Source organism: Hemiscyllium ocellatum, chromosome 26 (assembly GCF_020745735.1).
Source record: "Hemiscyllium ocellatum isolate sHemOce1 chromosome 26, sHemOce1.pat.X.cur, whole genome shotgun sequence".
Lineage (NCBI taxonomy): Eukaryota > Metazoa > Chordata > Chondrichthyes > Orectolobiformes > Hemiscylliidae > Hemiscyllium > Hemiscyllium ocellatum.
In genome coordinates, this window is record NC_083426.1 from 48,256,617 (window position 1) to 48,272,587 (window position 15,971).

General features: G+C 39.5%; 1 protein-coding gene across 1 annotated transcript in view; it reads left to right on the forward strand.

Annotated features, from left to right (window-relative positions):
- The window catches only part of LOC132828233 (bile acid receptor-like), a 90,210-nt gene extending 76,324 nt beyond the window's left edge, over window positions 1-13,886 (forward strand). Inside the window, exons 9-10 of the mRNA XM_060845193.1 lie at window positions 3,051-3,164; window positions 13,648-13,886. Of these exons, the coding sequence (XP_060701176.1) occupies window positions 3,051-3,164; window positions 13,648-13,886 (353 nt within the window). The remainder of the gene's footprint in view (window positions 1-3,050; window positions 3,165-13,647) is intronic.
- The last annotated feature ends 2,085 nt before the right edge of the window (window positions 13,887-15,971 follow it).

Consider the following 15,971-nt stretch of genomic DNA (forward strand, 5'->3'; position numbering starts at 1 on the left):
ACTAGAAGAGCTTGGCTAGTGGAGTGGCAAGTTCTGGAGCACACATCTTCAGTACTTTTGCTGGAATGTTATCAGGGCCCATTGCCTCCAGCCATTTCTTGATGTCATGTGGAGTGAATCGAATTGGCTGCTGGCTGGTTTCTGAGATGCTGGGGACCACTGGTGGAGTACAAGATGGATCATCTACTCCGCATTTCTTACTGAAGATTGATGCGGACGCATCAGCCTTATCTTTTGCACTCATTGAGGATGGGGATATTTGTGGAGCCTCCTCCTCCAGTGAATTGTTTAATTGTCCGCCATCATTCATGACTGGATGTGGAAGGACTGCAGAGCTTAATTCTAATCCATTTGTTGGGGGATCACTTAGCTCTGTTTATCACTTGCTGTTTGGCATGCAAGTATTCCTGTTTGATAGCTTCACCAGGTTGACACTCATTTTTAGGTATATCTGATGCCCTCCTGCACTTTCCATTGAACCTGGATTGATTCCCTGGCTTGATGGTAATGGTTGAGTGAGGATATGCCGGGTTATGAGATTGCAGATTGTGTTGGAATGTAGTTCTGCTGCAGTTGAAGGCCCACAGTGCCTTATGGATGCCCAGCCTTGAGCTGCTGGATTATGTCAAAGTCTGCCGCATTTAGCACGGTGATAGTGCCACTCAACACAATGGAGGTTGTTCTCAATGTGAAGGCAGGACTTCATTTCCACAGGGACAGTGCAATGGTCACTTTTACCTGTACTGTCATGGACAGATGCTTCTCTAGCCGGCAGATTAGTAAGGATGAGGTCAAGTATGTTTTTTCCCTTTGTTTGGTTCCTTCACCACCCGCCAGAGACCTAGTCTAGCAGTTATATCCTTTAGGACCTGAACAGCTCGATTAGTACTCTTAGTGATGGACATTGAAATCCTTCACCCAGGGTACATTTTGCGCCCTTGCTACCCTCAGTGCTTCCTCCAAGTGCTGTTCAAAATGGAGGAGTATTGATTCATCAGCCGAAGGAGGACAGTATGTGGTAACCAGTAAGAGGTTTCTTTGCCCATATTTAACCTGAAGCCATGAGACTTCATGGAGTCTAGAGTTGATATCAAAGACTTCCAGGACAACTCCCTCCCAACTGTATGCCACTGCGCCATCACCTCTGCTGGATCTGTCCTGCCGGTGGGACAGGAGATATCCAGGGATGGTAATGATGGTGTTTAGGGTGTTATCTGTAAGGTATGATTCCATAAGAAGTCTATGTCAGACTGTTGCTTGACTACTCTGTGACACAGCTTTCCCAATTTTGACACTAGTGCCCAGATGTTGGTAAGGAGGACTTTGCATGGTCGACATGGCTGTTTGCGTTTTTGCTGTTGCCTTTTCCGGTTCCAAGGTCGATGCCAGCTGGTCCATCCAGTTTCATTTCTTTGTTGTGACTTTCTAGCGAACTAAGTATTTGGCTTGCGAGGCCATTTCAGAGGGCAGTTGAGAGTCAACCGCATTGCTGTGGCTCTGGAATCACATGTAGGCCAGACCAGGTAAGGATGGCAGATTTCATTCCTTAAGGACATCTGAACCAGATGGGTTTTTCTGACAATTGACAATGTTTGTCTCATCATGTTGTCAAATAACTCAATAAGGCTTATGAGGCATGACCTGACCCTTACAAAGCCATGCTGACTATCTTTAATCAAATTATGTTTTTCGAAATAGTCATAAATCCTATATCTCAGAATCCTTTCCAGTACCTTGTTTATTACAGACATAAGACTGACTGGTCTGTATTTCCTAGGAATTTTCCTATTCTCTTTCTTGAACAGAGGAACAACATTCATCTTCCTTCAATCAGCCAATACTATTACCGTGGAGAGTGAGGATACAAAGATCATTGCCAGAGGCACAACAATCTCATTCCTCGCTTCCTTAATAACCTTGGATATACCTGGTTCAGCCCTGGGGATTTATATATCTTGATGCTTCCCACAATTTCCAGCATATCCACTTCTTAGTATCAATCTGTTCAAGTCTATTAACCTGGTCCAAGGTATTCTCACTATCAACAAGATCCCTCTCTCTAGTGAATACTGAAGCAAAAAAAACTCATTTAGGGCCTTCCCTATCTCTTCAGACTCCAGGCACAAGTTCCTCCCATTATTCTACCCTCTGATCATTCTCTTATTCCCCATGCATGTGCAGAATGTCTTTGGGTTTTCCCTAATCCTTCCCACCAAGACTTTTTCCTGCCCCCCCCCAACTCTTCTCAGTCCATTTTTGAGTTATTTCCAATGTACCCTGTAATCCTTTAAAACTGTGCCAGATCCTTACTTCCTTAGCCTTAAGTGAGCTTCCTTTTTCCTCTTGACAAGAAGCTCCTCTGCTCTTGTCATCTGAGGCTCCTTCACCTTCCCATTCCTTGCCTGTCTCAGTAGGGCAAAGCTATCAAAACTCACAAGAAGTGCTCCTAAAACAGCCACCACATTTTTGTTATGCATTTCCCATAGAACAATTGTTCCCAATTTACACTTCACAGCTCCAATCAAATAGCAATATAATTTCCCATCCCCCAATTAAATATCTTCCCATACTGTCTATTTCTATCTCTCACCATAGCTATGGTAAAGGTGAGGCAGTTGTGGTCACTGTCACTGAAATGCTCTCCCACCAAGAGATCTGACACCTGGTCTGGCTCGTTGCCTAGCACTAAATCCAATATGACCTCCCCAGTAGTCGGCCTATCTATATATTGAGCCAAGAATCCCTCCTGGACACACCTGACAAAATCGGTTCAACCAGACCACCTGCACTAAGGAAGTTCCAATCAATATTGTGGAAGTTGAAGTCACCCTTAATAACAACTCTGTTGCATCTGCACCTTTCCAAGATCTGCTGTTCAATCTGTTCCTCCATCTGTCAGTAAATGAGTTCTTCAAGTGTCATTGTTTGCCTTTTTACTTCTGTTGCTAAAATATTTACACATATGCATCATAATTCAGCTATCATTCATATTGTGCTTTTTTTTGACAAGTGAATTGGGAAAGTTTAATTTTGCTCCTCTATATGACCAGGTACAACTGAAGAATTTATAACACCAATGTTCGACTTCTACAGAAGTATGGGAGAAATGAATGTGACAGATACTGAATATGCCTTACTTTCTGCAACCACAATCCTTTTCTCAGGTAAAAAAAATAATAACTTATGGCATTAATTTAATTTAATTAGGGAAATTCAACCCAATCATACACATATTTTGTTTGAGATTATCTCCGGGAAGGAAAGTTGAAACGGTCTGGGAACTGATCTGTTGTTTAAAGGGATTTGCATGCACGATGGACAGAATTTTCAATGAATAGTCTGATATACTTGTGAAATTTTAGTAGAAAAGTTTACTTCTCAGTTAATTTAGTTCGAAGTCGATGTTACGATATGGAGACAGGCAATTGAAGCAAAACAGTCTTTCTACTGTTGTATTTGCAACATGGTAAAATTAAAATCTTCAAAGATCCTCAAAATTGACCCCAATGGTTCCGAACCAAACTTCTGAATAACCAATGTCACGCTTTGCGAACAATCAATTCCACACATTGATCCCTATGTTAAATATAAGACATCGTAATTTATTAATAATATAGTAACATACAAGAGCAAAATTTAATAACAAAGTGATCTGATTGTCTATACCATAAACCCAAATATCTTTATTTTCAGCCCTTAACACAGTTATGGGATAAATAGAAGCAAATAACAAAACTGGCCAGATTATTTAAGTGGCTTTCATGTTTTGTTGTTTCACAATCATAGAAAATGGCTTTTTGGTTGATTCTCTGAAAATGTCATTGGGTCACTTTTTTCGTTCACTCAGGCAAAGGTAGTAATTCTTAAAACTTAATTTTCTATTCTCTAAACTTCTAAGAGCTGCTCATGAGAGGTTAGGCAGGGAGCTTTCAAATCTTCATGCCAGACTCTTTCTCACAGAAACCACCATTCAAAAGCCAATTCCAACTTGAGGCACACCCTGAATGACTAACCATCTGCCCCATGAGATCCCAGTTACATTCAACATCTGCCATCTGTTTGAGTATTAGTCCTCTCCCAGACTTGCTGTAACCGATGCCCAGGTATTACCCTTGTTAGTAGCCACCTTCTGCTATCTGTTTAACGAAATGCACTTCCCTGGTGATGAAGCATCTCCAGAATGTTTTGATCAGAAACCAACCTGCAATTAATGCCCAGACCTGTCCTCACAAATAAACAAAAATTTATTTAGTCTGTTTTTCTTTTAACATTAACTCTTATCGACATTCCAAGAGTTATCTTTAGCTCACAGTTCCCAATTCCAAACCAAATTTATAAGAGTCAGGATGAAGAGCCTATGCTTGAAATATCTACTCTCCTGCTCCTCGGACGCTTCTTGTCTGGCTGTACCTTTCCAGCACCACACTTTTTGACTTTGATCTCCAGCATCTGCGGTCCTCACTTTCTCCAAACTTATAAAAGAGTAAAGTAAAACTAATGAAAAATCAGTGACGGCTCTAACATGTACAGCAATAATTTATATTTATATAGCATATTTAATAGTGTAAGGTATCACACTTTGCATCAGACTTATTGCTGTTTCTTGTTGGTGTAGCCTGAGACCATTAAACTGTTGAAAATTTGATAGTAGATGATAAATATCCTCAAGAATGGAAACATTTTGGAAATTAAAACTGCAGTGGTGAGGTACAACACAGATTCTGAAGCTAGGTTAAGTTATAATGTTATAGCTCTTCAGGGAGAGTTTTCCTTTTGTTAGGACGGGCTACCATCCCCGTGTTCGTTTGAAGGAGAGAAACACTGGATCTGATTCAAAATATAAGCTGGTTTAATGAGAGAGAGCCGTACAAAATACAGTGAGGTTTGCTGCTCACTTGAGAAAGCGCCTTCTGACTATTTTTTAAATTTGTCTATCCTTTTGTTCTCTCACATTCCAGAGTTACATCCTTATTTGGTAAAACTCAGAATTTTCATATGTGATTGGGTCTCGCCTGATAACGTTCTATTACCTCAGTTTGAGCTACGTGTATCTAGACACGGCTCTAATGTCCTGTTATCTCTCACCCTGGGGCCTCTTCAGGCTATGCCATCAGCTTTTCAGTCTGTTCTTAGTGTAACATAATGGCTTACTGTTGTCTAGTGAAGCTAACAAGTTCCAGACTTGCTAATACTACCTTACGTGAGCACTACCTAACAATAAAGTTTCTTACACTGCCTAACTTTAATAATGGATCCCAACACTCCCTCCCTTGGCCTCGAAAGAGGCCACACAAAATACAACAGTTCGCGCGCAGCAGTCAGGACCCGGACGGTCGGTGAGCGCCCCTCCGTCGCTCCTTTGCAAGGCCGACCATTTAGCTAAACCCGGCTTGTCTGACTCTAGGGAGACATAGTTATAGGGGATAGGAGTCCCAAAGCAGCATACAACTACACAAAGCATTCCGCGCCGCAAAATCCCTACTCTATGCGCCTCTCCAGTTCGCATACAATCGTTAAGGCACGAGAAGCAGTGAAATAATACATAACAGACATAAGCACTCAAAAGTTGTAAACATATACAAAAAGCCACCTCAAAACCAACGAAACGATTACTGAGTATGATAACAAAAGCGAAGAGAACCAGAGGAAAACACAAAGTGGATGAGTTAGGACGCCTGCAGAATGAAGGTCTGCTGTCCAAAGAACACCCTCCCAGTACAACCTCCCAGTAAAATCGGTCGTATTATACCATGACATCTTAAAATAAATTTTCAAACTACTGACATAGTGTCAAATCTTTTTTGCAATAGGATTCAATGAGCTCTCCTTCCTTCCCAAAGGTTTGTTGTTAAGTCGGTTCTGGAAGATGACACAAAACTGGCATTTTCCTTTGTCAAAAATACAGTGAATACAATGTCAAACTGCTGGGTCCATGATTTTCCTTATATCAAGCTGCTTTGCAAGCCAGAAACTTGACCAGATTCCCGACACGGATACAAAAGCCAGGCATCTGTTAAAACCACGTGCCCACAGGCCATTATTCTGAAGGTCAATGCACGACTGTGCCTGTCTTAGGTTGTCCCTCGCTCGAGGAATCTTACCCGTCATTGGCTAACCAGTCACCTTCACTTGACCAATAAAAACCCACATCCATTTTACAGCTGTCAAGTACGGACACGGGCAGTGGTAACTGGCTTATCATTGTGAACAGTGGCCATCGAGACCAATCGAAGCCATTTAGGAATACCAGATGATGGCTAGGAATCTCTTGAGTGAACAATAGTCTGTTGAGTCTCGAGGCATATAGCACTTCACAATCTCTAACTGCAGCATAAAAGCACAAATTTACCTGTTGTCAATTTGAACGGGAAAGAGAGAAAAAAAAATACACAACCAGGGGGTCTCTGCACCTCAGCCCTCACATTCTGAGGCCCTAATATGGGAAGGATTAGAAATGAGAGATACAGTTATAAAGTAAAATCATAAGTTGTCCCGCGCTTCTCTCTCAGGCATATCTCCTCCATTCCCTCTGATACCGATCCCGTAATCTTTCCTTGGGGTGCCCCCATCACAGGCTCCTCCAGCACCGCTGCCTGGTATGCGGGTGGGGGGTTATCCTTTCCCGTCAGGGCATGGTCGATTGTTCGTGTCACAAGCGTCCTGATACATGGTATACAACAACAACCACAGGTAATAAAGATAGCAACAGAGATGCATAAACCAAGGGCCAGCTGTCCCAGCACAGTTCCCTATCTACCGAATGTGCTATTCAGCCAATCTATGACTGGGTTTTTTTAACCCCTGACTGCTCAGAAATGATGCCAGTTGTTGTTCTCCTCCCTGTCGTTATCAAAATCATAAGCGGAATGGCTCTTTCTTCCCTTTATAGATCAGGACACTCCCGCCCAAAATGCCCTATCCTTCCACAATAATGGCATCCTGCCTGTGGAGACCTTCGTCTCTGCCCCTGTCGCTCAAACTCTCTATCAAATGCTCCTCCATGTCTCTCCCTACTCCCTTTCTTCTCTGCCCTACATGCTATCACTCGCCGCTCCGGTTGCTCACTTTTGGCTGCATTCTTCTCCTAATTACCTCATCAACCGCAGCTACCATCATTTACGCATTCTGCTCCTGTCACTCGCCCTTTCTCTCTTTACAAACACTTTCTGTGCCCCTCCTAACAATTCATTTAATGGATTTATCCCACTTCACCCTTCTATCTTACGTATCTTTCCCTATCCAGCATCCCCATATAAGTCTCCTTTCTCCCACAGTAAATAGTATATTCAAAATAGACATTAACTCAGCCCACAAATACAGACTGGGCCTCAAAAATAAATTAATTTGTTCTGACAATCCTATCGGATTCTCAACCAGGACCGTCATTTCCCTTTAAATGTTCCGACCTCCCCACTGGTGAGGGGGTCACACACAAACCCAATCTCCTTGTCCCCTATCGGCACTTTAGTCGTTACGTTCTTCCTTTTTTTTTAAGAAATATTGCAATGTTCTTAGCTTCTCATATCCTCAAACACCAATTTATTAATTCATGCTTGACTAACTTTAAAGCCTGTTCCTAACATGTAAACATATTTATATATTTACGTCCATTTATTCAGTATTTAATATTTAAAATGTAAAATGCATACAGTTCCCAATTTTGAAATCCACTGTAATCGTCCAGATTTAGTACCCTAATTTAGATCCAAAATTAGTTTTCTTATGTACTCCTGACCAATCATTTCTCAATTACAATACTTTAGGTCGTAAAAATAATCAGAGCTGTCTTACAACAATTTGTCAATTCAAGTTAAAAACTTCTAACGCATGCACAATGGTCGAACCCAAGGTCACAGATAATAACCATGGAAACTTTCGTTTTTTACAATTACCCACTGTCGAACGAAACTTCGACTGTCCTTCATATATTGCTTTTATGTAAAAATAAAAGAGGTTAGTAAGAAAAGTAGTTAGGGAGTCATGACTCATAAAAGAACAGAAGTTATTAGCCTTAAAAAATCATGTTAAGCTCACATAAAAAGAAATCACTTTAAACAGCAGTCCCGGAACTCAAGCTCTAGAAACAAAAAACAAGAATTCAATCACCAAGCAAACAGATGCATCTAAATCATGTTAAGTTAACATAAAACGAAATCACTTTAAACAGCAGTCCTGGAACTCAAGCTCTAGAAACAAAACTTACTCATTCAATCACCAACAAACCAATGTGCATTCAAACCAAATCACAAAGGGTTAAATGTTTTGCTAGCTATACACGCGCTGTCTCTCTGTTTGCACAGTCCTTTGTGAATCCCCTTACCCCTAACCCTTATTTCTCGCAATCCTTCTATCCGTCCTTCTCTTGGTTCCTCTTCCCTTTGTCTCCTTCACCTTCCCTTTTGCTTTATCTATCTCTGTTTGTTCTGAAGCTTCAGTTTGTTATTTTGGTTAAAAGAAAAATTAACTCTGTCTGCAACTTGACCATGAAGTCACTGTCAACATAATACTGGGTCCAGGGCACTACATATTTTGGCTCTATATTGTTTTAATTTTAAAAATATCTCAATGTTGCTTATACAACTGTGAATTAAACTCAATGGGAGTTCCCTAGCCAATCAGAGCCCTCCATTGCTGAATGGGAGTTCCTCGTCCAATAGAAAAAACACACATACACACCTGGCTGCCCCAGTCCATTGGGAAAAAAAATCACAGAAATTCACACCCACTTGAGAAAAGCAATCAAACTGCCGGCTGTGCAAACAGAAACCCCTTGAAAAAAAATCATTATAAACCACAAGCAATTTCACCCCGGTGGCAATGGAAACCAGAGAGAAAAAAATTGGAAGTCAATGACTGCCCAGACCATGCAGTATTTATACATTAAAACATATTCACAATTTATTTGGAAGTTGTACTTGCTATGAACTGACACAGGGAGGACATAAAAGGGAACTTTATAGGTTCAGGAATTATACCAAAGTTCAAAGGTTTTTTTTTCTTGTAATATTTTAAAAACTTTACTCACGCAAAATAGAGCGTCTGAGCTATAGCCAAATCCCACAATACAAATACTCTAATCTCTGGACTAGAAATTGCTTCGCTTATAATCCTTATCTGCAGTGACTGCAGCTTTAATATTTTATTTTGAAATTGAATCAACAATTAGTAATTTAGAACATTAATTATGAAAATCAGTTTGTATTTCATCACAGATTACTAAATTCCATATTAATTTAGTTGCATTATTGTCTTTATTCCTACAATATAGATATTGTAAGCTTTTTGGACCCTATCCAATAAGATGCACTCTAAACAAGATTTTTTTTTTGAATATTAATTTGTTTTCCGACGTGTTACCTGGTGTGATAAATTTTGAGCACGATTACCTGCTGTTTCTTCTATATTTATAAGAACATTGGAAGAGTTGGATGGAAAACTCTTTTTCTACTAGAACATATTCAAATTCACAAAAATTGCCAATACAAATAGTAATAAGTTTTACTTGGTATTTACATCATTTGTTATTCTAAATATGTACATTATGTATATCTGTATTTACAAGAAGGTTTATACAAAGTGCATAAACCGCATCTCATCAGGCTTTTTCAAAAAAATGCATAATCTTAGGGTCATGGAAATGAGAGATTCCTCGCAATCCCCACCTGTACTCCTCGGAGTACAATAAATCTAGTATTCCTTACATTTTTTATATTCTTTGCCGAGATCCAAAAACTCTTTTCTGCCTCTCCTGCCCTCTGGGGTCTTCTTTCATAACACCTCATTACTCTTTCACTTGCATAGTTGATTTAAAAGCCTGCCCCCCCTTGTTTCTGTTTCTATCTTTCTTTGTCACTATCTCCGTCGTTTCCCACTGTAAGCTGTTGTCAAAAATAAATTTTCCTGCTGTCCACCTTTTAATACCTTCATTTAAACATAAAAATTTCTCCCAAAAAAAAGGGGATCAACCTTATCAGATACCACCTAATCTTTTCTCCCTCTCTCAATATCTATTAAAATTCTATCCTGAAAGAAAATCACGTTAAGCATTCATGAAATTATAATCAAAAACAGCACACTGAATCAAATGACAGACAAGAAGTTTTAAACATAAAACTATTACCAAACAGATGAATTCAAGCCAAAGCACAAAGTGTTAAACTGCTTGTTAGCTGAGAATGCCTTCAGCCAGTCTCTCTCTTTCACACAGACACACTGCCGGCGCACGCAGCATTCACTCTCTCTCTCTCTCTCTCTAGGGCAACAATGCAAACTTCTCCCACAGCCTTTCACACACTCATCTTCTCTCACAAACTTTTACAAACACAGAAATACTTATACACACATACAGACGTTTACACACCCAGAGACTCTATCTTTCTCACAAACAAAGTCCCTCTCACACACACATACACACACACACAGTCACTCTGTCCGTAACTCTGTGCCTGTCTCTGTCCCCGGTCCTCTGTCTTTTGTCTCTCTCTCTCTCCACCACGGCACTCCTGGGTGTCGGGCGCACGAATGCACTACCTCGACTCCTGACAAAGCCTGTCCCGATCAGCGCTGTCCTCTGGTCAAGGGAAGTATATACTTTACTCCCCAGTCATTAGTGCAGGAGGGAAGCCTACGCTTTACCCGACAGCGTCTTGCGCGGGGGAAGCCTACGCTTTACCCGAGATCGTCTTGCGCAGGGGGAAGCCTACGCTTTACCTGAGATCGTCTTGTGCGGGGGGAAGCCTACGCTTTACCCGAGATCGTCTTGCGTGGGGGATTATACGTTTTACCCCTAACAATACTTTCAGCGCCCACCTAGAGCACTTTTTTCTTCTTCTTCAACACACTACCCACCTCTAGGACTTTCAGCGCCCACCTAGAGGACTTTTTTTCTACAAAACACTACCCACCTCTAGGACTTTCAGTGCCCACCTAGAGGACTTTTTCTCTTCAAAACAATAATACTCACCACCCCTAGGACTTTCAGAAACCGCGTGGCCGGGATGACCCTTCACCTAGGGGACTTTTCTTCATAAATAAACGGTCCGACTCTCTCTCGGGCTGCCAAGCCCACAATTTCGGTTGGCAAAGAGTTGTGAGACGCCGAGCAAATAAGAATTTAGCATATTCAAATCCCTACTGGAGATCTTTTTTGAAAAAGGCGTCTCCGAGCCTGATTAGAAGTGGCCGGCCATTCGGCGACCTCTCAATCCCTGCCAACAGGCGTGTCTCCACTCCCTCCACACGTTCGGGGTCACCAAATCTGTTAGGATGGGCTACCGTCCCCGTGTTCGTTTGAAGGAGAGAAACACTGGATCTGATTCAAAATATAAGCTGGTTTAATGAGAGAGAGCCGTACAAAATACAGTGAGGTTTGCTGCTCACTGGAGAAAGCGCCTTCTGACTATTTTTAAAATTTGTCTATCCTTTTGTTCTCTCACATTCCAAAGTTACATCCTTATTTGGTAAAACTCAGAATTTTCATATGTGATTGGGTCTCGCCTGATAACGTTCTATTACCTCAGTTTGAGCTATGTGTATCTAGACACGGCTCTAATGTCCTGTTATCTCTCACCCTCCCTGGGGCCTCTTCAGGCTATGCCATCAGCTTTTCAGTCTGTTCTTAGTGTAACATAATGGCTTACTGTTGTCTAGTGAAGCTAACAAGTTCCAGACTTGCTAATACTACCTTACGTGAGCACTACCTAACAATAAAGTTTCTTACACTGCCTAACCTTAATAATGGATCCCAACACTTTCTATCACACTGAGCTTGAGTGAAAAACAAATCAGACATTACAGGGAATATTCAACAGGTAAGTTAGCATCTTTTGAAAGAAAAACTGATGGTGAGATCATACCTTATTCAAAACCAATCCACTTACACTGAGTTAAAATCAGGCCTTATAGAGAGTTAACATTTCATCAGTTATGGAAGAAGCTGGAGACCTAACGGTATTTAAACAAGTACAAATACAGGGAATGATGATTGAAAGTGTCAGAGAAGGGGAGAAAATAATAAAATAGCAGGTCTGTACTAGAGTGGAAAGCGGTAGTAATTAAATGATTAAAAAACAACGGTTTGTAGCAAAATGGATGAAATAGGACAAGTAGAAATGTGTAATCCTATAGGAGATATTAAAGGCAAAGCAGAATTATTACAGCATCTGTTGTCTAAAGTTGTAGGAGCAGTCGTCATAAGTCATTGAAATAAATGTCAGGCTGAATTTCAGGCAGGGTGTGGCTATTTGGCCCTTAGTTAGTTCATCATGGTCCTTCTGTCCTGAGAAGAGAAGAAATTCTGCTTCTAAGAACAGGTGACTCATCAAATTGCTGGCATTTCTGGTCCCAGAAGTGGATGGAGTATTAGCCATTAACAGGATTACAAACAGCCCTTACACTGAGTAACCAGGATGCAGACTGGGTTTGATAGGCTAGGTTGAAAAGAGGAAACATGAGAAGAAAGAGTTAACTTGGAAGGGCCTTCTAGCTGTTGTAACCAGAAGGTGGTAAAGTGAATAATCAAGAAGATAAGAAAGCTTAATTGTGGACATGAAAAGGTTTCATTCCACCTTCCTTTACCTTAATGAACACAAAAATGCACACAAACTAATGATATGATATTCAATTACTCTCATATCAAATTCAGAAGTGCATCTTAAGATACAAATTTTTAAAGCACTATCTTGTCTAAAGTGTTCCTTAGCCAACAAATGAACTTCAATCAAAACAGTTTTGAATATTTTGATAAAGGAAATTACCAAAATTTGTAACTCTCACTGCTTAATCATGTACTTATGTGTGCTCTGGCACAAAGCATACTATCTACAATCCAATGACATTTCAGTTATTAATTCTACTACAAATTATTCAATAATTTAAATTAAGCAATTCAATTAACATAATTAAGTAGATAATACAACACAGAAGTCCCTGTCATTATTAAAAAAATCAAATTATTTCATAGCTTTAATTAATAAAAGTAGACTTGTGTGCCAAATGGTTTGCCAGTAGGAAGCAGTAAATATGAAACAACCAAGAATCATGGTAAGCCAACTGCATTTATATGTGGTTAAAAAGCAAAAGGCATGGGTATGCATTCAATAACTGCTTCAAATGAAGCAAGAAGATATAGTCAATCAGGGTAATAACAATTATAATTTTGAATGGCTTTGCTTTCATTAATGATAGAAAAATGAAGGCACATATTGGAATCCACAAAAAATGGATTTTGTTTTATCTGCTCTTTGGAATTTTCAACATTTGTGGTCCACTTACTTGAACACTTCCATTGGAATACTGCTACTGCAAGGGATTAGATTTTTGTACTTACTGAATGATTGATCAACATTGGAAAAAAGTGAAGACTGCAGATGCTGGGGATCAGAGTCAAAAAGTGTAGGTCAAAAACCTTTTGACTCTGGTTGGTCAACATTACCTAGCTAGAGTGCAGGAAGAAGGTTTGCATACCACTAATAGAATTTGGCATCACTTAAATGCAGGAAAAAATTCCTACCTAATTATATTTTCAATGCTATATACAGGCAAGACTTAATATTTTGGCTGAAAGTTAAAAATCAACCCATGTACTTTAATATTTGTAATTCAATTATACCATATTTGGTTGTTCACTTTTCTTTTGTTGATCTGCAGATCGACCCTATATAAAGAATAAACTACATGTAGAAAAGTTACAGGAGCCTCTTTTGGAGATTTTATACAAGTATTCGAAGATCCATCATCCGGAAAGTCCACAGCGCTTTGCTCGGCTGTTGGGTCGTCTTACTCAACTTAGAACCCTTAACCACAACCATTCGGAGGTACTGATGTCATGGAAAACAAAGGATCAGAAACTCACACCCTTGCTGTGTGAAATTTGGGATGTACAGTGAGGATTACCATAAAATCTGATAACCGTTTTTGGACTGGTCAGCTCAACTGCAAGTCGGGCTTTTTTTGTATAGTCCAAAACCACAGAGAATGATTTACGTAAGATCCAATTTAATTTTCATCAGTCTGCAGCTACCAAGTCAGAATATATCAAAGGCAAATCAATTGTCATGGTAGTAACTACAGTAACTGAAACTTTTGTTTTTATATTCATCTTTGGTTTATTATTTGACCAACAGCTCTTATTTGGTTTCTTACAGACCATTTGGTCATTATATTTTTATTTTATAAAGTACTTGCTCTCAATGAATGTGAGACTGACTACTAGTAATTAAGTCATTTTGTAATTCACATTCCTGAAATAAGACCAGATTCAAATTTTCATCGTGAGTTGGGTGCACTCAGTTCAGAACCTTCCTGGCTTTATGAACATAACTTGGGAGAAATTACACTGAACTGCCAGAAGCTTGCTCAGGTAGAGGGCTTGTGCACTGGAGTTGGGTCTTGCCACTCCTTTGAACAGTGCGGTGGAAGTCAGGAGCCTGCTGAAGTGGGTTTTTTAAAAAACCCACCTTGTCTCTATCCCAGATTTAATAATAACGGTAATTCTCTATCTCTCGTCAATCACACACGCCCCATGAGGCGAAATCATGCAACCTCAAGTACACCATCTCCCCATGACCCTTATTCCCTCAAAGCCAATTAATGTCTCTAAGAAACGATCATAATCCCTTATAGTCCCTATGTCAACTGAGTGCCAACACATGTCTCCTCACCCACCCTCCTTCATTGTTCAGTCTTAGACTATCCATGACAACTCACTCAGTATCTATCATGACAGTGCTCAGGAACCATGCTGAAATGAAATAAATAATGCTTTAAGTATTTATAGAGACTTCACTGTCTTAAAGTTGTTGGTACTCATTACAAGAAACCCATTCAATACATTTAAAATTCTTCAAGTACTCAATCCCTTATTGTACTATTTATATTCATAGCCCCCTATCAAAGACAGTGAATCCCTGTATGATCACATGGAGCTGTCATTCAAAATGTGAATCTACAAAAATCATATTATAATTATGACAGATTGTTGAAGTCATAAAGCTGTACTAATACTATAATGAAAACGCTTAGCCTTATGGCAACAAACAGCCATTGATATTGAAAGCACCAAATCTTCTAAACTTAGAGTCACAGCAGGTTTTTGTTTTCAAATTTTATACAGTAGGGGATTTAAATAAATTGACAAATTGTTAGTTCCAAAGACTTTTTCCACCTTTCACACACATTCGCATCTACTCTTAATAATCGTTAATCACACATTTTGTGCTATAAATTCCTCTCAAGGAAAATTAGGCCTCTTTGAACTCGGCACTGAATTCAAATAAGCCTGCTGGATTTGAGTTTCCTATATGTGTGAATCACAATCTGACCCTTTTGCCCTGGCAAAAATAACATTTGTGAGGAATAGGGGCTTGATTTTCAATTTGGCTGAGGCATAAATTTTCCATGAAAATTCAGGCTCAGGAATTTGCTGGGAAAATTGCAGATAAAAACCAGCTGGAAAAGCAACTTTTTAGAATTTATTTTATCCAAATGTACCAAATTCCTAAATGATCTGTTTTTAATTTTGACATGAATTTTCATAAAATATTACAAAATATAGGAGGTTACAACATCACCAAACTGCATTTCAAATTGTTTCAATTATCTGTGAATGTTTGCAGAAGAGAATGCAAAATCTCTTGAAATGTTAGACATTAAGAACATTCAATAAAATGTCATGTTATACAGTACTTGTGAATTTTAATTTAAAACAATGGAACAATTAATAGAATTTATTATAAATGAGGACCTTTAATGGCTTTCATTTAGGGGATCATTAACAATATGGCATTTTCATAAGACAATACTAAAATAATATCTTTATTTATAACCATTCCCCATCGACTCCAGACAATATTCAGATGTCTCAATTTGGACCTGCTAGTCCTGGTGAAAGGTCTTAATCTGAAACGTTAACTCCTCTCTTCCTCTGATGCTGCTTGACCTGCTATGCTTTTTCCAGCTCCATTCTTTTCCAC